This window comes from Doryrhamphus excisus, chromosome 21 (assembly GCF_030265055.1).
Source record: "Doryrhamphus excisus isolate RoL2022-K1 chromosome 21, RoL_Dexc_1.0, whole genome shotgun sequence".
NCBI lineage: Eukaryota > Metazoa > Chordata > Actinopteri > Syngnathiformes > Syngnathidae > Doryrhamphus > Doryrhamphus excisus.
This window is the reverse complement of record NC_080486.1, coordinates 2,376,117-2,396,518: the sequence shown is the minus strand read 5'-3', so window position 1 is coordinate 2,396,518 and position 20,402 is coordinate 2,376,117. Positions and strand designations below refer to the sequence as shown.

General features: G+C 38.8%; 4 protein-coding genes across 13 annotated transcripts in view; all 4 read right to left on the bottom strand.

Annotated features, from left to right (window-relative positions):
- The window catches only part of sema5a (sema domain, seven thrombospondin repeats (type 1 and type 1-like), transmembrane domain (TM) and short cytoplasmic domain, (semaphorin) 5A), a 157,661-nt gene extending 151,730 nt beyond the window's left edge, over nucleotides 1-5,931 (bottom strand). For 5 of the 6 annotated variants that reach the window (XR_009120672.1, XM_058060784.1, XM_058060786.1 and 2 more), the window contains exons 1-5: nucleotides 4,364-5,931; nucleotides 3,347-3,467; nucleotides 1,568-1,707; nucleotides 1,094-1,191; nucleotides 215-298 (exon numbers count right to left, since the gene is read on the bottom strand). The gene's annotated coding sequence lies outside the window, so the exon portion shown is untranslated. The remainder of the gene's footprint in view (nucleotides 1-214; nucleotides 299-1,093; nucleotides 1,192-1,567; nucleotides 1,708-3,346; nucleotides 3,468-4,363) is intronic. The other variant, XM_058060785.1, reaches the window with a different exon arrangement.
- A 161-nt stretch (nucleotides 5,932-6,092) lies between these two features.
- Nucleotides 6,093-10,908, bottom strand: si:dkey-118j18.2 (uncharacterized). 2 transcript variants are annotated; one of them, XM_058060795.1, is made up of 6 exons: nucleotides 10,646-10,908; nucleotides 10,455-10,578; nucleotides 9,962-10,029; nucleotides 9,732-9,891; nucleotides 8,323-8,455; nucleotides 6,093-7,856 (listed from the first exon to the last, which is right to left on the bottom strand). In XM_058060795.1, the coding sequence occupies exons 3-6, from the start codon at nucleotides 9,979-9,981 to the stop codon at nucleotides 7,630-7,632; spliced, it is 540 nt and encodes a 179-aa protein (XP_057916778.1). In that variant the 5' UTR covers nucleotides 9,982-10,029; nucleotides 10,455-10,578; nucleotides 10,646-10,908; the 3' UTR covers nucleotides 6,093-7,629. The 2 variants fall into 2 exon arrangements, with proteins under 2 accessions (XP_057916778.1, XP_057916777.1); XM_058060794.1 differs by having other exon boundaries at nucleotides 10,455-10,545.
- Nucleotides 10,909-11,147: 239 nt separating this feature from the next.
- timm21 (translocase of inner mitochondrial membrane 21) lies at nucleotides 11,148-12,950 on the bottom strand. The gene is made up of 6 exons (XM_058060793.1): nucleotides 12,488-12,950; nucleotides 12,192-12,254; nucleotides 12,026-12,123; nucleotides 11,874-11,947; nucleotides 11,691-11,796; nucleotides 11,148-11,614 (listed from the first exon to the last, which is right to left on the bottom strand). Exons 1-6 carry the CDS (start codon nucleotides 12,783-12,785, stop codon nucleotides 11,522-11,524), a joined length of 732 nt encoding a protein of 243 aa, XP_057916776.1. The 5' UTR covers nucleotides 12,786-12,950; the 3' UTR covers nucleotides 11,148-11,521.
- A 161-nt stretch (nucleotides 12,951-13,111) lies between these two features.
- The window catches only part of neto1l (neuropilin (NRP) and tolloid (TLL)-like 1, like), a 63,159-nt gene continuing 55,868 nt past the window's right edge, over nucleotides 13,112-20,402 (bottom strand). The window contains exons 12-13 of one of the 4 annotated variants that reach the window (XM_058060790.1): nucleotides 19,375-19,449; nucleotides 14,137-14,277 (exon numbers count right to left, since the gene is read on the bottom strand). In XM_058060790.1, the coding sequence (XP_057916773.1) occupies nucleotides 19,389-19,449 (61 nt within the window). In that variant the 3' untranslated portion in view covers nucleotides 14,137-14,277; nucleotides 19,375-19,388. Of the gene's footprint in view, nucleotides 14,278-14,745; nucleotides 19,450-20,402 lie in introns of those variants that run through there. The other 3 variants (XM_058060791.1, XM_058060792.1, XM_058060789.1) reach the window with 3 other exon arrangements.

Sequence of the window (20,402 nt, the reverse complement as noted above, 5' to 3'; positions counted from 1 at the left end):
TCCCACCCGCCAGCTACCGACTGGCATCGCCAATTGGGGGATTTGTATCAACATTTCCAAGCGTGCCGCCCCATTCATTGCGTGTGTCTGCTCCTCCTTTACGGAGCGTGAAGCATGAGATTGGATTTACAGTGTAATGAAATAAAGCACATTGTTTCCAAGCCGGGGGGGTGCGGGGCGAGGGGGGTGGGGGGCAGATGAAGCTGAGACTTACCCAACTGGAAAGTTGATCAGAAGGCTGTGCCCACAGGAAGGAAGTGGTTTGTATGGGCTTGTTATTGGCTTCCTCGGTCCTTCCCTAAAACCGGGTGACAGCTGTAGGCTTTTATTTTGAAGAAACATGTCATGCATTTTATTTTGGATGGAAACAGAAATGCATAACTTGAAGTCGCGTCGTTGTTTCCTTCAATGCCAGGACAAACACGGTTTATGTTTACGTCAGGTGTGTCTAAAGTGCGGCCCGGGGGCCATTGGCAGCCCGCCGCTGTTTTTTTTATTGGCCCTTAGCCAATTACAAGAAAAAGGAAACAAAAATAATACGTATTACGAGAACGAGACTAAATGTTAGCGAATGGGACAATAAAACCAAAATATCATGGGAATAAATTCAGTAGGAAAAAGGTTAAAATCACCGGAAAATGAAGCAAAACTAACAAACAGCAGATGTGAAAAAACAGGTGGAATTTTGCCAAAATAAAGTCAAAATATTAGAATTAATTTTTTTAAAAGTCCTAATTCAAAATTTAAAAAAAAAAAAAAAAAAGTCCTACCCTAACAACAAAAAAGTCACAATTTCACCAGAAAAAAAACTTTATATTATCATGAAAAATTATGTAATTTCAGTATCATAAAATATATATAGTTGCACATTTCAGAAAAAACTCATAATGGTACAAGAATAAAGCCAAAATATTATAGGAATAAAGTCATAATTACAACAAGAAAGTTGAAATAGGTGAAAAAAAAAATAAAAATAAAAATCATAATATTATAACCTGGATTAAAACAGCTTCCCAGCATGCCTTGTGGCACTTGTTTCATGAAAAACTACTAAAGTTACATGTTTAGACTTAACATAGGTGTGTTTACATACCTGTTACATGTCGTGCTGCCATGTTTGCCTTCGCTCTCCTACGTTTCGTAACTTATGATCCTTTTGCCGACAATGGAGGTGGAATATTTCAGATTTTCCTGTAAGAGAGAGGACAGGCATTGGTTACAAGAAAAGGATGCATTCCAGTCCCCAAAGGAGCTTTGTAAAAGAGGCTATAGAAAGACTTAAGTGTCCTTCACCCTAGCAAGTGTAAACACCTCCAAGCGTGGGTAAATCTGGCTTTACTCGCGCTGAATGAGTGATGAAATGTGCTGCACTCTAAAAACCATAATAAGAGCATGGGGGATATAGTGTATATTATTGAATATTGTTTACATATTCTTTATTCATCTCATGTCTTATTGGACGCAATCCCTGGCATCCATGGCGTCCTGACGAACATAAAGCAAGGCAGCGTAGGAGTGGACTCATCCTCTCCAATTACACTGATGGCGAGCCGATGTGAAAACACACCTTGATCCCACAGCTCATCTTGGAGCGGCTGCAGCCACACACGAGGTCCAGCTGTAGGTCTGTCAAGTGAGACTACGTTCCGTCTAACAAAGTCCACGTGGAGTCTCCGTGGTAGCCATCTTGGCACATCAAGCGGAATTCTGCACAGGCGATGAGAACAGGGTCAGACGGGCTGTCAACACTCGTGAAAGAACCTCTGAAGAAGCTCCAGGAGCCTCCTTGGCGACGTGAGGAGTCCATTCTCACGTGAATCTACACAAGGGTTGATAAATGGCGACAAGATGGCTGCTGGCTCTTTTTCAGCAACACAATTCTGGTCTTTACTGCTCTTCAAATTCAACATTTTTGGAACTTTTTATTAATTTTTTAATTGTTATTTTTTTCCTGAAAATCTCAAAAACTATTTTATCCATTTACAAAAATTAATTAATTTAAAACATTTATTTAAAAAATAAGCAATGTGTTTATTTTCACAAATATCTGTTTGATTTTTGCTGCTTTATGTCTTATATTGTTGTATTTATCCATGTTGAATTACATACATGTAGATGTAATTCAACACACAGAATAGATATATTTTTTGGTTGCCTAAAATCATGGCAAAATCTAAATATTTGTATCAATTTATTTACATTTGCTACACTGTGTAACGCTTTTCAGGATTTTTTTTTACTTTATTTTAGTTTTATTAAACTTCTGATTTTTTTAATTGGTGATTTTATTCATAGAAATATATTTTTATAGTGCATAGAAACCTGTTTATGACATTCTAAATAAATTTGTTTAATATTAGAGCCCTCTAGACATGATATAACACCCCTATAGTCACGTTTACACTCATATGACCAAATATAGTAGACATAATAAGACATACATGACATAAATAAGACTTGTGTACGTGGAGGGGGGTGGGGCAGGAAGTGATGTCGGGGGTTCAGAGTTGAGTTTTAGCTTGGCGTGTATAGTAGCCTGTGTTAAGGCAATAAAAGCATTAAAAGTCTGGTGCTTGTGTGTCTCAGCCAACATTAGTGACACCTAGTGACCAGTGTAGACTATGACATATCATCATATTGGATTTTAGTCCATTTAGTTATTTTTATGCTTATTATTAAAAAAAAAGTAATATTAGCTTAAATTAGCATTAAATATGGGGTTGAAATGATAAATTGTCTTATTTTGCTGAATATTTCTTAATTCTGACTTGATAGCGTACCCCCCCCCCCCCCCCCCAAAGTGTTTTTGGAGCTGACAGAGGAGTCATGGCATAGATGGATGAGTTCCTCCACAGGCCGCCGCCGTGACGACTGACAGGTGCTCCGGGAGGACCGCGCTTTCTAATTTTCACCTTTCATCCTTAAGATGAAGCCGCCAGAGGATGGAAAGTCACAGACTCACTTGCCCGGAAAGACAACTTTCCATTTTGGAGCAAAAACAAGTTGACTCCTGGGCTGAGAAAGTGTCCATCTCTCGTAAAAAAAAAAAAAAAAAACATGTCATTTCAAGGTCAGAATAAAACGCCTGCGATACCAGGCGGGGAATACAAATGAGAAATGAAGCACTTTGCTACTTTGTGCTTAACACATGCCTGTGGTGAACCCGCATGTTATTCTTTGGACACCATCATGGATGTCTGCTTTCAAGGGGGGGGGAATCTATCCCGTTCTGCCAAACATGGCAATTTTCTCTGACTCACAGAATGAAAAGAGAGCAAAACACATCATTCGCTCGTCCCGATATGAACAAGTCACAAGATAAAAGCAATCAAGGAGGAAATCCAACCTGCAGACGATGACCAGCTGCCGTTGGAAGTCCAGCTAATCAGCCAGTTGGCAGAGGAATCAGCAACATGCTGGTGTTTGTCATGCACGCCCGACGCCGACTTTCATTTGGCTCCAGCAAACTGAATTTGGGAAATAAAGCGAGAAAAAAAAAAAAAAAGCCATTGGACGTGCACAGCAGGTGGCCACAACAGACAAAAACAACAAATACATAAAACGTATATAAATAAAAATATACATACACGAGCTAATATGGTAATACACACATTATTATATGTAAATATGTGTATACATCCAATACACAATATATACATATATTGCACATATTGTGTAAACAAAAAAAACACAAAAGATGTATAAAAATGACTATAAAAATACATACATAAAAATAAAAAATAAATATAAAAATGTCAATATCTAAAAAAATAAAGTAAGTATATAATATAAATAAATATAGACATAAAAATTAAATGACCATATAAATAAATAATATACAAATAAAATATAAAAATAACATATCCAGACGCATAACCCGGGCACTAGCCTGAAAATGCTAATATAAAATGCTACCAGAAAAGTAGATAAATAAACAAACATTATTATATGTAAATATGTGTATACAGCTAACACACAATACATACATATATTGCAATTATTGTGTAAACAAAAAACACAATAAAAACCACAAATTATTAATTATTAAAACATTAATAAAAATGACTGTAAAAATACATACATAAAAATAAAAAAATAAATATAAAAATGTCAATATCTAAATAAATAAGGTAAAATATGAAGTATATAATATAAATAAATATAGACATAAAAATTAAATGACTATATAAATAAATAATATACAAATAAAATATAAAAATAACATATACAGACGCATAACCCAGGCACTAGCCTGAAAATGCTAATACAAAATGGCTACCAGAAAAGTACATAAATAAATGAAACAAAGTCAACTATAACAAGTACATGTGTTATTAACGATTATAAAAATATGAATAGTCACCTTCCACGCTCCTTCGTGTCTTTTATTTGGCTTTGCTGCTCTCTACTGTTGGCTCCTCGTCCTTGCAGGTCCTGCTGGAGGCTGGAGGAGGAAGGAGAAAAGAGTGAGGAGGGAGGAGACACACCTGAGACCAATTACCAATTAACACACACCGGAGACCAATTACCAATTACCACAGCTGCATTGCTTCTCTCGTCTGCTCCTTTCCTTTGATGATGGATGAAGTTTGAGCCCATCAATGGAATCACCCACTGGATACTGAAGTGTCCTTACCTGCTTTGTCCTCATGTTTGCCCCCCTGCCCTAAAAAAAGCAGCCTTAAAGTCCTAAACGTTTCTCCCTGACATAAAAGATGGTACTTCCGCATGTAATCACCATCATTGGAGCAACACTGCCCTCTAGTGGAGCACAGATGAATGACACTAAATACAGTAAACGAGCCAACAGAGGTCCATAGTCTGTTCAGGTTAAAATACTAAATATATACAAATATATTTATTATTATAAATATATAATAAGATTATCGTTTTAGGATTAAATACAGCCTGTTATTTGTTGAAAAATATGCAAATTTATGCAAAATGTGTATATTATTTGCCCAAATTAAGCATTTTAAACTACTGTAAATAAAACAGCAGTAATGCTGTCATTTTTACAGTAATATTTGATTTAAAGTAAAATGTACAGTCAATTTACATTAAAAATTTAAAATGGGAAAGCATCAGCGTAAACGTTTATGCTAACATTTTGTTAGCACTCCGCTGCCGTTTTTTTTTACCGTGAATAAAAATGACTAAATGAACACAAATACAAATAAGACATTCACAATACACATTTAAAGACACTGTACATATGCAGTATTCTACACTGGCCACTAGGTGTCAGCAAAGAAACAGAACTCTCACAATGCTTTTGTCTTATTTTCTACCAGATTGGGTAATATGAGTGTAAATAGTGACTATAGGGGTGTTATTTAATGTCTACAGCGCTCTATTAGTGTTAAAAGTTGTATTTAGAAGCTAGTAAAACAGGTTAGCTTTGCTCGAAATACAAAAATATTACTTTTCTTTGTGTGTATTGATTTGATGGTACTACTCCTACTTTAATATCAACTATGCAATTTTCCTCAATTATGACATTTTCTTATGATATTTTCGTCTTTGTTGTTGTAAAATTTTACGTTTTTTACGTGTTCTTGTGATGTTATATTTTCTCAAGGCCCCGGACCGCACCTTGGACACCACTGCTGTAAAACAAAAAACACAGGTGAATCTTTGGTGTACATTTACACTGTAAATACGCAGCCTCAACAAATAAGAGTATTATGAAGGACAATTTAATACAGAAGATGCATCCCCCCCCCCCAAAAAAAAGATAAAAAAGCCACCCCATAAGTCACAAAGCTACAACCTGAAGAGACCCCCACTGTTAGCCATTTAGGGAATGAACATAAAGTTACCAAAGTGGACAGTCGAGGACAATCGTGTTTCTCATTCAAAGCTACATTTTGCACCTTTTTCATTTTTTGCTGAATGATTTGTCATCACAATACAACAGTCATCATTTTATCATAACCGCTGGAAACCATTCATACTGGGACCCCATCCGACATTTACACTGAAAGGCTAAAATAAACAAAACAGTAGGACCTTCTTCTTGTTTGAAATGCAGCAACCAAATAAAAAGCACAGTCATAATAAGAACACTAACTCAACTGACCCGCTCGTGGTAACTCAATGGATATTATAAAAAGCTGCAAACTGTTTTTTTTTTAGGCGTTTTTCTTTTTGCGATAATGAAATGAAATTAGAAAAAAAAAAAGCCCTGAAAGATATAACAAGGAAGGAATGAAGCCGCTATGCTGGTGAACCATCCCACCACCCCATTATTGGCACACAACCTTCAACAATACGCCAGACTTTGGCCACTAATCACAGCTGAAATAAATAGATTCAAACTGCAGGGGGCGCTGCTTTGGGTAAGTCAATACATTGGCAAGTTAGCCCCCTCTAGAGGAACGCCTTGGTATATCACTTTGGACCGGTAGCGATATGAAACACTTATTAAATGAGCTGTACGGGTAGTATTGGAACATTTGTGGCTATTTGCCTTCATACGCCGCCATGATGGATGTGATATGTGATATATTGCCAAGCACTTTTTTTCGACGGTCCTTAAACGCATCGTTTGTATGAACTTTGGTGTTGTTTTTAACTTTCCTCTTGTAATGCTGACTTTATTCGCATATTTTGGCATTATTCTCATAACAGTTCCCAACCTCATTTTCAAAATATTACAACTTTGTTTTGTTTTTCATATTATAATAAATTTCAAAAATAATTATTTTGGAAATAATATGAAAATTTCTATTTTTTTTCTCAAAATATTTTGACTTTATTCTTGTAAAATTACTGCTCGTTTGTTGTTTTTAGTTGTGTTGTTAAGTTATAGAAGCTGGGCACCGCTGCCTTGCTTATTAACATGTCCCCCATTATGCAAAATACCAGTCACGTGTCCCTAGACGTGTTTTTTTTTAGAGGCGCTCAAACGGGTTTTCGTGATGTCATGAAGGAAAACGCTCCTAACGAGCTTGAGGAACTCACTCCGTGTATACGCGCAACACTTGAGAGCATAGCGAGGATAGCTTCTTAAAATAAAATTAATAAACATGCTTCACTACACATCTTAAAATAAAAGCTGTAACTTTGCTATGCATTCAAAATGGCTGACAAATGGCATACATGGGACCTTTATAGCGGAAAGTGATCCAGCATGGTGGTGTATAAAGGCAAACGAGGTGTAAATTAGGAGTCTTGGATCTAATTACAGCTTCCTTTCAATTCATTTTGGTGTCGCTGCGACCAAAAGAAGAGCGTGACTGTGACTAAAAAGGGGCTCGTGTTTTCCTAATTCCATCAAACGCTGTTCCGAGAGGCGTGTAATGCGCTACACTAATGCTACACTTGGAAGCGTGTTTTCGTTCCGAGAAAAGGCTTAAACGTCGCCTGCCTGTGCTGGAGCTCCGCTGACGTCAGGGCTGTCACGCTGACGCCAGCTGCTGGGCAAAGTTCTGAGGCACACGGGCTTGCTGAGTTCATCTTTTATCGGCAAACTCATCAGATGACTCAAAAAAGTCGAAGAGGTTGGGGGAAGAGGGGGGGGGGGGGAGCGGCACACTGGCGTCTCAAGGCCCGGCAACAATCGCTGAGGTTTGTCCGTAGGAAGGCAGTATCTGGGAAAAGGCAACCCGGCATCGGGGAACTGGACTAGACGGACCTGTTCTCGGAGTGTGGCTCCGGGCGGCTCTCGGAGGAGCCGTCCTGTCTGTTGCGGGATTGGAGCGGGGGTGACTGCGAGTAAGGGGGCGGGGCCTCGCTGACGCCGACGGGGCCCCTTCCCTCAGAGATGAGGGGCGTGTCGTGGGAGGGATGAGGAGCGATGGGCTCGCCGCCGTCGGCGCACTCGCTGTAGGGGGGGGGCTTCAGATCGTCCTCTGAAAAGAAAGCCGAGTAAAGATGAAAAATGGAGAAAAAAAAAGAGTTTTTGGAGATATGTGGCTGACATTTCACTGTATGTACAAAATTCAAGACAAAAATACCATCTTATATTTGTCAGTGAATGCATCGTCATTCATCAGCCATGGATACCAACTAAAAACAAATACGATGTGGTCTGGTGTCACGAATACCCGGTGCCAATCAACCGGTTTGGCTGCGGGACCCACCATCGCCCCTCAATCTTTTAACTCAACATGGCGCGCTCTTCCTCTCCAGCAGATATCTGCAGCTGTGTGTAAGACCCCAATGCAAACAAGAAAGCGAGGTGCAGAACACTACCTATCATCTCAACGTCTTTGAATGCGTCTCCAGAACGCCTTATATTTGGATTTTATTTTTGTTGGCTATGTCAAGGGCACGCTATATATTATATATAATATATTATATTATTATGTGTGCTACCTCCAGAGACTGCATCATACGGCGGTGGCATGTCCAGCTGGGAGAAGGACGGAGCAGGTGGCAGCGCTGTGGAGGGCTCTTCTACCGACAGGTCCTCCTGCACGCCGTACCAGCTCGGCCACAGTGAAGCTTGCTGTGGGGAGGGGGAGGGGGTGGTGGGGGCAGGAAAACAAAGTCCGTACACAGATGACAGGGGGATTACCACGACAGGTTTTACTGCACACGTCTTCTTTTTTTTTTTTTTTTTTAGTAATACTGGATGTTCTTTAAACACTTTGTGTGTAAATTTGTACTCACAACGGAGTACAAACATGGCTACGCAGGCATCCCGTTATAGTGTCAAAAAAGGCGGCTGTGCTGAGTATGCGTCAAAGAATGTTAAACACATCGCAGGCCGGGACCGTTAGATGCAATTCGTGCGATGACAAGCAAGCTGGCCGAGGTTAAGACAAACAGGAAATGACTTCAATGAGTCACGCGCATGACGCCAGGCTCTCGCTGCTCTCTGGCATTCCTCAGATAAAGTCATGTGTCGAGAGACATTCATTTTCAAGGGTCGCGGGGTGGTGCTGGAGCCTATCCCAGCTGTCTTCGGGGCGAGAGGTGGGGTACACCCTGGACTGGTGGCCATCCAGCCAATCACAGGGCACATATAGACAAACAACCATTCACACTCACATTCATACCTATGGACAATTTGGAGTCGCTAAATTAACCTAGCATGTTTTTGGAATGTGGGAGGAAACCGGAGTCCGCGGAGAAAACCCACGCATGCACGGGGAGAACATGCAAACTCCACACAGAGATGAAGGGATTGAACTCTGGTCTGTGGAGAGACAATTACTCTTAAAATATAGCAAATAAAAGGGTCTTAAACTACCAAATGAATCTGTTTACGTTTTTCAACTAGAATTACATGTAATGTGGCAAATATGGTGATATATTTATTTTAGATTATTAAAAATATTAAAAATATTTTTTTTTAATTTTCTTTCGATGTCCAATTTGTATCGGCGATCTCGTTCACGACCCAAAACTCATGACCATAGGTGAGTGTAGGAACATAGATGGAACGGTAAATTCAGCTCTCTTTTCATCCCGACGGTCCGCTACAGCGACGTCATGCGCCTACCTAACAAGACCCCGAGATACTCGATCCCATACTCGGTGGGGGTACTCTACCTTTTTCCGAAATGAGAACCATGACCTCTTATTAGGAGGTGCTGAGTCTCATCCCACACTCTGATGCAAACTGAAAACTGACATTCGGAGGCGTTCCTAAAGTTGCGGTGGATGAGTGTACATGCAAAGCAGAAGTGCAGCGTCGCCAAAAGAGGGAAATGCGGTTCGGCGTGTGTGTGATTAGGCAAACATCCCCTCCGCAAACGTGTAACCCGTCACCCACTTACACTCTGTCTCTCGCACATCTGATGAAGGTAGGCCCTCCCTCCCACGATGACGATCTGGGCATTGCGGGGGTTGCTCAGGTACGCCGCCAACTGTCTCTGTCTCGAGCGGTACCAGCACACGTAGAAGAAGATCTTGATGATGATGAAGACGATGACCACGCTGTCAAACAGAGTCAACACTGTACCTCAACTGTTACCAGATGCACAAAAGGTTCTCAAGTGGTACTCACATATACCAGTACAGTTCCATTTTGATGTGGGTTCATTCACTCTCATAACCGGGGAGCAACTTCGATCCCTGAATGAAACATGACAGAGAAAAATCAGCAAATTGGAATTTCAGGAATCCTCAGGAATTGCACATGAATGCTGATAGACCCCTCTTTTCCTGTCAGATGTTCTTGTAACAAAAAATCCGCATACATGCACATCTGTCAAAGGCATAATTACTTTAATTAGTTACAATAGTGATAGATTCTGGACGCAAACATAACCGATCCTTCTCGAATAAGCCGCGCGTTTTGTCGCACAGTCTAGAAGCACGGAACTACGCATCTAAATGCTAACGGTATCAAATAGATATAACTATTTATGAGGCAAAAGAGCAATAGGGTCGATATTTTGCGTTCGCACAATGTAAAACAGCTGTTGGGGACAGCGGGCTAATATGCTAAGCTAGCTACCTACCAAAAGTTTTGCCCAAAACAAACATGGTGGACTTACTTGATAGCAGCGCCGTGGTTTTCAGGTTAGTTGGCTGCCGGGGTGGGTCATTGTCTCTTTTTATCTTTTTCCACCACAACTGTTGTGTCTTCTGCGGTGTGTAATTCCAGGGAAGCAGCCGAAGCTAATTTAAGCTACCATGAAAGCAGGCCACAAACAGTAACAACAAGAAGCCTCTGTGCTTGCCTTACCATGCAGTGTGCTTTCCTTTCCGCTGTGGTCCGAGATAAAACACTACTTACTAGCAAAAGTGTGTTTAGTTAAAACAAAACACCGAATAATGAACAAACCACCATTGTGGCTTGAGCTAACATAACGTGATATGCTATTGCAACCATCTCCTCTTTGCTAACAGGAACGCTCCCTTCCAAAGTGGGCGTGGCTCGCAGCTGTTGCCTTCAGGGATCATCGTTCGGATGAGGATCCGTTCCGAAACAGAATCGAGCGTGAAATCCAGAAGTCAGCTTCATTTGAAAACGGACACGCGTAATCACATGCAACACGGTAACACTTCATTAGCTCACCGAATTCCTTAAAAAAATTAATATGAAGGAAAATAGACACTTTGTCGAAAACTATTTAAAAAGATATTTTGTATCATATTTACGAGGCACTAAAATGCGCCGCAAGGGTGACTGGACAAAGAGCACATTGTAAGCATTAAATGGCTATTGGAATAGTAGCATATGACATTTTCAGTCGATGGATTCATTCTCAGAAGAATTTAATTTAGTTTCACCCATATTCTAAAAACGATTCAATTGATTAAATGAATTTAAAGGAGACCATTGGATTTTCCATATTTGACTCTTTGGTGACATCTAGTGGTCACTATGGATAACAACCATTCCAAAGACATGGAAGATAACTTACTGTACGGTACAAAACTGATGGAATAAAATGCAAAAGAACGATTCATTATTTGACAGTTATTGCTTTTTAATGGAAACGTTTTTAACTCAATTATATTTGTATCCTTGGCTTTTTCACCACATTTACAACACATACAACACACTATCAATTGTTAGCTAACGATTCCCTGATTGGATTGTATCTTTTAGTTATTATTATCGGTTATCTTCCACAATGATGGTCCGCCTTGGGTAGGTGTCGATGTCAACAAATATGTACCGGAACTCATATTTTCCTGTTTCAGGATTCTGCAAAATGACATAACGGTGCATGTAGATATTATATACTTCATATTTTGATGTGGACCACAGAAGCATTACCAACCTCTTTGGACTCAGAGTGCACAGTGCCTTTGAGACCTGGTTCTGATCCTTCAATGTAAAACTTCAGCCTCATGTGCTTTAATCCCTCCTTCAGGTACTCTAAATGACTACAGTGGAAAAACAATGCAATTAGACGAACCACATCTTGTGTACGAATAATCAAATCCACAATCAAACCCCCAACCTGACTTGCTGCCTTCTTCCTCGACGGGTCGTCTCGCCGTAACACTTAATTGGCTCTCCGAATGCGCCAATTACCTGTATTTTATTCAATAAAATGAACTTTTGTGATGTAAAACCCCGTGGAGAAAAAAAAAAGGACAGGATCTTTAGTACCTCAGGGTGTAGTCGGACTTTGTCAAAAGCTTTCCCGTAGACTTTATTCGGACTGGAGGAAGAAAAGAGTTCCTGGAAGACCACATACAGAAGCCCACCTGCAACATAAAGAATCACTAAGAACGAGTTTGTGTGACAGTATCTCCTATCAACTGGTTGCAGTCACCTGTCACTCCAAGCCCGATGAGTACGACTATCAAGTAGGTGAAATCTCTGCCGGCTTCTTTCACTGAAAAAAAAATAAAAAATGTATAATAAGTTGGAATATGATTCACATTTATTGGTATACACCCTTATTTGGTAACCATATAGTTGTCCTTACTGTAGATTCAATGAACATACCTAAAATAATAATAATAATATTTAATACATTAATAACGGAATTAGATGTTGTATTTGTAGAACCTATAAGGGTGAGGCTGAATTAAAATGAGGATTTATTCCAAATTTTGTTTTGTTTACCTTTGCGTGCAGCTGATGGCTGGGGGCTCCCTCTCTGGTGTTTGGAAAGCGACTTCTCCTCGCTTTTATTCCTCGCTCTGTAGTCGATATGGATGTATTTGCGTGGCTGTAGAAAACAGCTACAAGCGTGGAAGTAAGACGCAGGAGCTTGGAACCTGGCATTGAAGGTCAGCGTCGTCACGGCTGTCTGTGTCCTGAGTGTGCGGATCAACAAGCTACCTGCCAGTCGACACGTCTGCGTGGCGGCTTTTGGCTTTAAACTCCGATTCAGCACTTTTAATATCTGCGTATACGCCATTATTTTACCCCCAGTCGCATTAATGTAACTGATAGTATCTTACATGTAAACGTTTTAATCCAACAAGGACGTTTTAAACACACTAATTTACTAGTTGCATTAAAAGCGCGACAGTGGAAGTGTGTCAAAACTGAGGCGCATCCTAATGACGTCATGAACTACGACTCATGGGGGTTGCAGTTCAATGAGAACGGGCGCCATTAAAGACAAGAAAATGGTTTTGGTAGTCAAAAACAGAACAATTATTTCTTAGAATTAAATCAATATATTTATTTAATAAAAATTATAAAAATATTCGCTTTAATTATTGAAATATTTTAATTGTAATAAAAAACAAAATAAACTTAAGAAATATTTTAAAAATGAATAAAGCTGATTGGGGTATCCTGCACACACACAAAAAATAAATAAAAAAGAGGTATACATGGGACAAAATATAGTAAAAAGGTACAATGTTAAATACTAAAGTATCACAAAACCTCATCTGTATGAATTTAGCATTTCACAAAATTAAAAAAAATATTTAAGTGGGCCCCCTTTGATTTGTATGCGGCCATCAGTAGAAAAGTTTGGCACAGCTGTTGTAATACTACCTGCACTACTATTACTAATAAATGTAAAAGTAAAAAATAAATTATGCAACTAAATTACAACCACAATTCCAATCATGGAGCCCTTACATTGACATATAAAGGCATCACTAACATTAGTCTCATTAGCTTAGCGTTACTACAGTACCTAAAGACTCAACTACACACAAGATCCCAACACACAATCGGCTACAATTCAGAAACGTGGTTTTGCATAAAGAAACAGGAACATGGCAGATAAAAAAAAATAATATTTGAACATTTTGAAGTCATGATGTAGGTTATTTTTTCTTTACAAGCGATGATTCCTGCTTCCAGATGTGGACTGGACACAACAAAAGTCTACATTCCAGAGTGACAGAATCCCGACAACATCAGTAAACATTTCTTTATTCAAAACATTCTTTCCAGTCTTCTCTTGATGTGTTATGAAATAAATAAACAAACCACAATGCTATATGCCATGAACAAAAATGACTCCTAATGCCCAGACATAGATTGGAGAAATAAAAGATGGAGTCCATCTAAAAACGTGTACGGTAAAGACAAGGCAAAGCACCTTTAGAGTTCAACTTGAAAATGCTTTGAAAGAACCTGATTCTGATCCATTTTTTTTTCCTTGACGAATCGCTCGACGTTAAAGGTATTCTCTGGTTTCAGTCGTTTATCTGAATTCATCAGCGTTCCATGGCTGCTTCATCCTTTCCAGATGTGGTGTGTGTGTGTGTGTGTGTGTGTGGTCCCAAGCAAGCCTTTCCCTCCCCTCCCTTTCCCTCCCCTCATTCCCAACATTGTACATTTGTCAGGCATGTTAGTTGAGTGAAGATGCACCAGGGAGAGAAAGCTCCAAATGCTGTCAAACGTGGCAGGATGCGGAGGGATGATGCATCTGTGGGATGAATCTGCAGAGAAATAAACAACAGTTACTTTCACGCTCTTCTCTCTGAAATTGGTATGTTTTTTTTCTTTTTCTTTCATCTACCGTCTGCCCTGCTTGGGATAAATCATCCAGACTTACTTTTTTTTTTCTTTCATTCTTTTTTTTTTACTACCGCCATCTATTTACGATGGTTACTTTGTGTTTGACAGAGAAGAAAAAAAGAAAGTGAAACATAAAACAAGTGAATGCACATGTGTTTGGAATATAAACTTCTATTTCCTCATTTAGTGACGAGGACGGTCATTTGACTCAACTGCAGAGAGTACAAGGTGTATGTATTAGTGTTAAAAAAAAAAAGAAAGACCAAAAAGGTATAATTACTAAGAAAATATACGTATTTTAACAAATTTTCAACCTTTTTACAAAATATAAAAATATCAAATTGATACATTAATTATACTTATTTATTTATAACAACTGACAAGTCAACTATTGACTATAATTGCATTATGTCAATATGTTATTGACATGGTACATTTAGTATATTAAATATATCACACATTTCTATATGATTTTTTATATAATGTATATATGTTATAATTTATATAATTTTATAATTTATATAATTTAAAAAAAAATTATATATTTTTTTTAAACATTTACTTACCATTCATTTTATTTTTTCTTATTACAAAAAAAGTCTGCAAACAGTCCCCAGGCTGCACTTTGGACACCCAAAGGTCCGATTTGGTTGCCTTTTTTTCCCCCTGAACACTATTCAGTCATCTTGCAGCTTTACAGATGCCATGTCTTGTAAATAAAACACACTGAGGTATCGGTTACAATAAACGTAAGAGAGAGAAAATATCTCAACATTAAATATTAAATACCTGAGAACATTCTTTTAAGTGTGTGTACCCAACCAGTCAAAAGTTTGGAGACACTTTCTCATGTTTTTGTATGGGAAAGTGTCTCCAAACTTTTGACTGGTAGTGTATGTTTGCTCAGCAGTAAATACATATTTTCCACAAAGCAAACAAAAAACACAAACATTCAACAACTACTGATGACGGCGAGACACGGGAGGCGTGTGTGTGTTCGTGTGTGTTCGTGTGTGTGACACATTTAGGACAAACAGTTCAACAAAACAACAACAAAAAAAAGGTGCTTTATTGTTATTTCATATTAATATTGTTACAAAGCATCAATAAAACCAGCCCTGAAGGATCGTTGGAATAACTTTAAAAAACATTTCCTTTTGCCCGAGTAGAAAATTCCGGTTTGATACAAAGATAATACGCTGTGGTGATTGTTAGCAAATCATGACAAAAACCCAAATCAAGGACTTTTGGGTTTAAAATGTATCGAGTCGTCGTATTGAACTAATTCAGCTACGATCATGCAATGAATCAGTTTGGTATCATGTATTGATTAGTACAAGGGGGGGTGGGGGGGTCTGATAGCTTAATGTTATATCGAAGAAATTTAAAGCGGCATGCACAAGCTTGGCCTTGGATTGGTCTTGGGCCTAACAATGTTACATGGACGTGTTAGTAAGATTCCAATTGGCAATAAGAAAAGAACATCTATTCATTTGGGATAAGGCATGCTTTTATTGTGAAATAGCGCTTCCTGGGACGGTTAAAGGGGCCCTATCCCGACCCCTTATTTTTAAAATAAATTCTTGTGGGACGCTATAGTGACTATATTGTCATCTTGAAGGGTAATCTGCCGCCTCCTTTCTGACCATCTCTGTTGCGATTGCTCAAGGGGTCCCGGTCAGTTCATTGTTTCCAGATCTGATTATGATAAGTGAATTTCCGTAAAGTAGGATTCCTTATTTATGAATGGAACATTGTGGAAGTTAGAGCATTACGACCTTCTAAATATGCTTTTTAAACATGATTAGAGACCCCTAGACATGAAATAACACCCCTATAGTCACCCATAGAGTCCTATTTAAGAAAATAAGATATAATACATAATATAAAGCCACATTAGCATTGGGAGAGTACTTTTGTACTTGCGGTTTCTGGGATATTTTTTCATCAATGTAATTACTATATTACATATATTTAATGCTTGAAAATACAACAAATTTGGGATTAATAGGCCATATTTTTGGAAAAATGTGATAGAGTGACACCACTAAATTTAAAGCACAAAGTGGCGAAGGATTACTGTATTTGTATCATGTTCATTTAGCCATTTTATACCCGATTATACTTCATTTAGGAAAGAAAAACAAGGTAAAATCTGAAAAAGATAAGCTAAAAAACTTCAACCTCATGCTAAAACCCCAAAAGTACTACAGTACCCAAACTGGAAACGTAGGATAGGGCCCCTTTAAAGAAATAACATTCTAAATTTAGAAGATATGGGAGGTCTATTAGTTTCAATGAAGACAAAAACAAAAGTGTTTGGGATGGGATTCCGGGGGGGAGCCGAGTGATCGGAAACTTCCCTCAAAGCGTGACAACACGGCGTATTGTCATCTAGAGTCCTCGTTTGTGCTCGTCTTTGCACGCCGTCACATGATTTGCTTTCATCAGTGTCCCTTCCGGCCCTCAGCGTCATGCTGGTGTTGTCACATGTCAGTGATGTCACCCCGGGGGACCGCAATATACTCTCAAGAAGTCTACATGATGGAGACAATGCCACACAATGTAGAACACACACATACACACACAAACACACACATACATACACACAATATATTGGACATAGCATTGTGTTCATGCTAGCTTCATATATGATGTAAACCAACACTTCTATTCGTCATGATTCTGCACAATCTAGTCCAAACTGATACCGTGTGCAATGAATGCTACCTTTATTTAGCAAGATGAGGGGGGCAGGGGGGGGGGCAAAATATTAGCAACACCACTTTTAGCCTCTGCAAACTACAAAATGCATATTGCATTGACTATATGGGGAAAAAAAAACCCTGACATAGAATCTAAACCACTCAAGGACATCACCCCTGACACCCCTGTTTAAAGGAATGGTATGGTCCACTGTCTAAAAGAACTAAAATGGCTGAACCACCGGAATCAGTCATTAACAGTGCACACCAGGTGACATGGAAGGCTCTGTAACCTGATTGGACGGTGTCTAGAATCCCATTTTCATCTAAAAAAAAATGGCTGCATGTGTGATTATGGCTCATTTGTTGTCCCAAAAAATATGCAAATATAACCAATTTTTTAAATATTTTGGCCTCCATATTTCAAGAATAACATCTATCTCTTACTATATTGGGTAATACAAGTGTAACATTGACTATAGGGGTGTTATTTCATGTCTAGAGGGCTCTAATAATATTAAATGCCATATGTTTGTTCTATGAAAATCTTCCATTTATTAATAAGGAATCCAACTTTAATTCACTTATCACTATTGGGTCAGACACTGATGAAGCGCAATAAATGAGGGTTTAATTTGCATGCAAACCAGCAGGTGGCGCCGAACAGCTTGAGGCAGAGTCAAAGTAAGTGGTGATGTTTACTCAAATTCAGGGGGTTCGTCTTATATTTGGTTCAATATGCAGCTTTTGGATTGGATCTCATCAGATTAGATTGTGCAGGTGTACCTAATGAAATGTCCGTGCGTGTGTCAAATCCTTATTGTGCACTTGCAGCATACACACGAGTAACATTACACGCACAAAGTAAACAACAACAACAAAAAAAACATGCAAAACAGCAAAATAGTTCATTCCGTGGCCATAGCCATTTTAAGCATAGAATAAAAGATCACAGAATAAATCATTTTCACTCAAAACATGGCCACGTTTTGTATCATTTTGTGATTATCTGTATGTAAAGTACCCGTCAAAAGTTTTGCTGCTAATCAGGGGCGTCACTAGGTTCTGAGGACAGGGAGACCCCCTCTCCAGACCCCCTGGAGATGCACAGGATATCAATGAATGTAGTAGACATTAAAAAAATATATAAAAAATCCCAAAAATATAAGGAACAAGAACCGGGATATAACATTCCCACTTTTGGACAGATTTTGTAGAGATACTCAATTGTTTTAGGCCACCATTAAATGTACACAAGTACACGCAAGCATCATTCTTCTTCTTCTGATTATTACTATTACTACTACTACTAGTAGTAGGCTAGTATTAGCCTGCTTATTGGCTTGCTTATTAGCCTGCTTTTGCCCTATTATATAAAATTTGTCACAATAAAAAAAAATCCATACAAAAATAAAAATAATTAAAAAATATCAAATTTTTAGGGGGGCTTAAGAACATTTTATTTTTTTTATTTATTATTTTTTATTATTTTTATAAATATAAATATTTATTATTACTATCATCATTATTCTTCATCTGATTACTACTACTACTACTACTACCAGTAGTAGTAGTAGGCTAGTATTAGCCTTCTTATTGGCTTGCTTATTAGCCTGCTTTTGCCCTATTATATAAAATTTGTCAGAATTTTTTTTGTAAAAAAAAAATCCATAAAAAAATTAAAATTATTATTAAAAAATATCACATTTTTAGGGGGGCTTAAGAACATTTTAGGGGGACTGAAATCCCCCTAAATATTTATTATTACTATCATCATTATTTTTCTAGTATTAGTATTAGCTTGCGTATTGGCTTGCTTGTTAGCCTGCTTTTTTTGTAAAAAAAAATTCCATTAAAAAAATTAAAATTATTATTAAAAAATATCAAATTTTTTAGGGGGTCTTAAGAACATTTTCGGGGGGCTGAAATCCCTCTAAAAAAAGCCTAATGACGCCACTGCTGCTACTTGTCATTCAATGTTGTGAGAAAAGGTGTCCAAACTTTAAACGGGCACTCTATCCAGCATAAAACCCCAAATATGTCCTCTCAATTTGTAAAAAAAAAATTCTGAAAAAATATTCCAGAGAGTCCATGCAGATCAAAGAATTTACAGTTCACAGAAAAGCAGCACACATGCAGTAATGTGAGCCATAAAAAAAAAAACGTCACTAAAAAGGCCAAGATGGCTGCAAGCAAGAGAGACTCATCCTGGTGAAAATAAATACACCCGAACATAAAAAGGACAAAAAAGTGTGCAAACGGCGACGACACAAGAAATGGATAAGTGGATATTAGGATGAAGGGGGGGCTTACCTTGAGATTGTCTCTTAGACTCTAGTCGTGTTGTACTCTGATTCGTGTTTGCTCAAAGAGCCAATGAGGCAGAACCTGAAATGTCACGCCTGTGTACTTTAATGTCACGTCACAATGCATCACGTGCAAAACGTGCATGCGCGCTTATGTCCCATAGTCACAAACAGTCAGCGAGGAACAGTGCATGCACGTTATCAAAGCTAAGATTCCTTTTTATTCCGTTAATGCCAACATCATACCTGGGGGGGGGCGATATATAACTTATTATCACAGTTTTAGCATACTTTATGGACAAAAGTATCGGGATGCGTATTATTATGTTAACACACAACAACATGTTGAAAAAAATAGTATAATATAGTACAGTCCGGGCTGCACGGTGGTCGAGTGTTTAGCACGCAGACCTCACAGCTAGGAGACATGAGTTCAATCCCACCCTCGGCTATCTCTGTGTGGAGTTTGCATGTTCTCCCCGTGTATGCGTGGGTTTTTATCCGGGTGCCCCGGTTTTTCCTCCCACATTCCAAAAACATGCTAGGTTAATTAGCGACTCCAAATTGTCCATAGGTATGAATGTGAGTGTGAATGGTTGTTTGTCTATATGTGCCCTGTGATTGGCTGGCCACCAGTCAATTGCCCGAAGACAGCTGGGATAGGCTCCAGCACCCCCCCACACGACCCTCGTGAGGCTAAGCGGTAGAAAATGAACAAATTAATGGTACCTTTTGGGTGTTAGGTTGCTGTGTGATGAGGTAAATGTTCTTTGTAAGATGACACCATGAGTCAGACGTGCAGGCCTCACGGCTAGGAGACTCCAGTTCAATTCCACCCTCTGCCATCTCTGTGTGGAGTTTGCATATTTTCCCCCGAGTATGTAGGTTAATTAGCGACTCCAAATTGTCCATAGGTATGAATGTGAGTGTGAATGGTTGTTTGTCTTTATGTGCCCTGTGATTGGCTGGCCACCAGTCCAGGGTGTACCCCACCTCTCGCCCGAAGACAGCTATGATAGGCTCCAGCACCCCCCC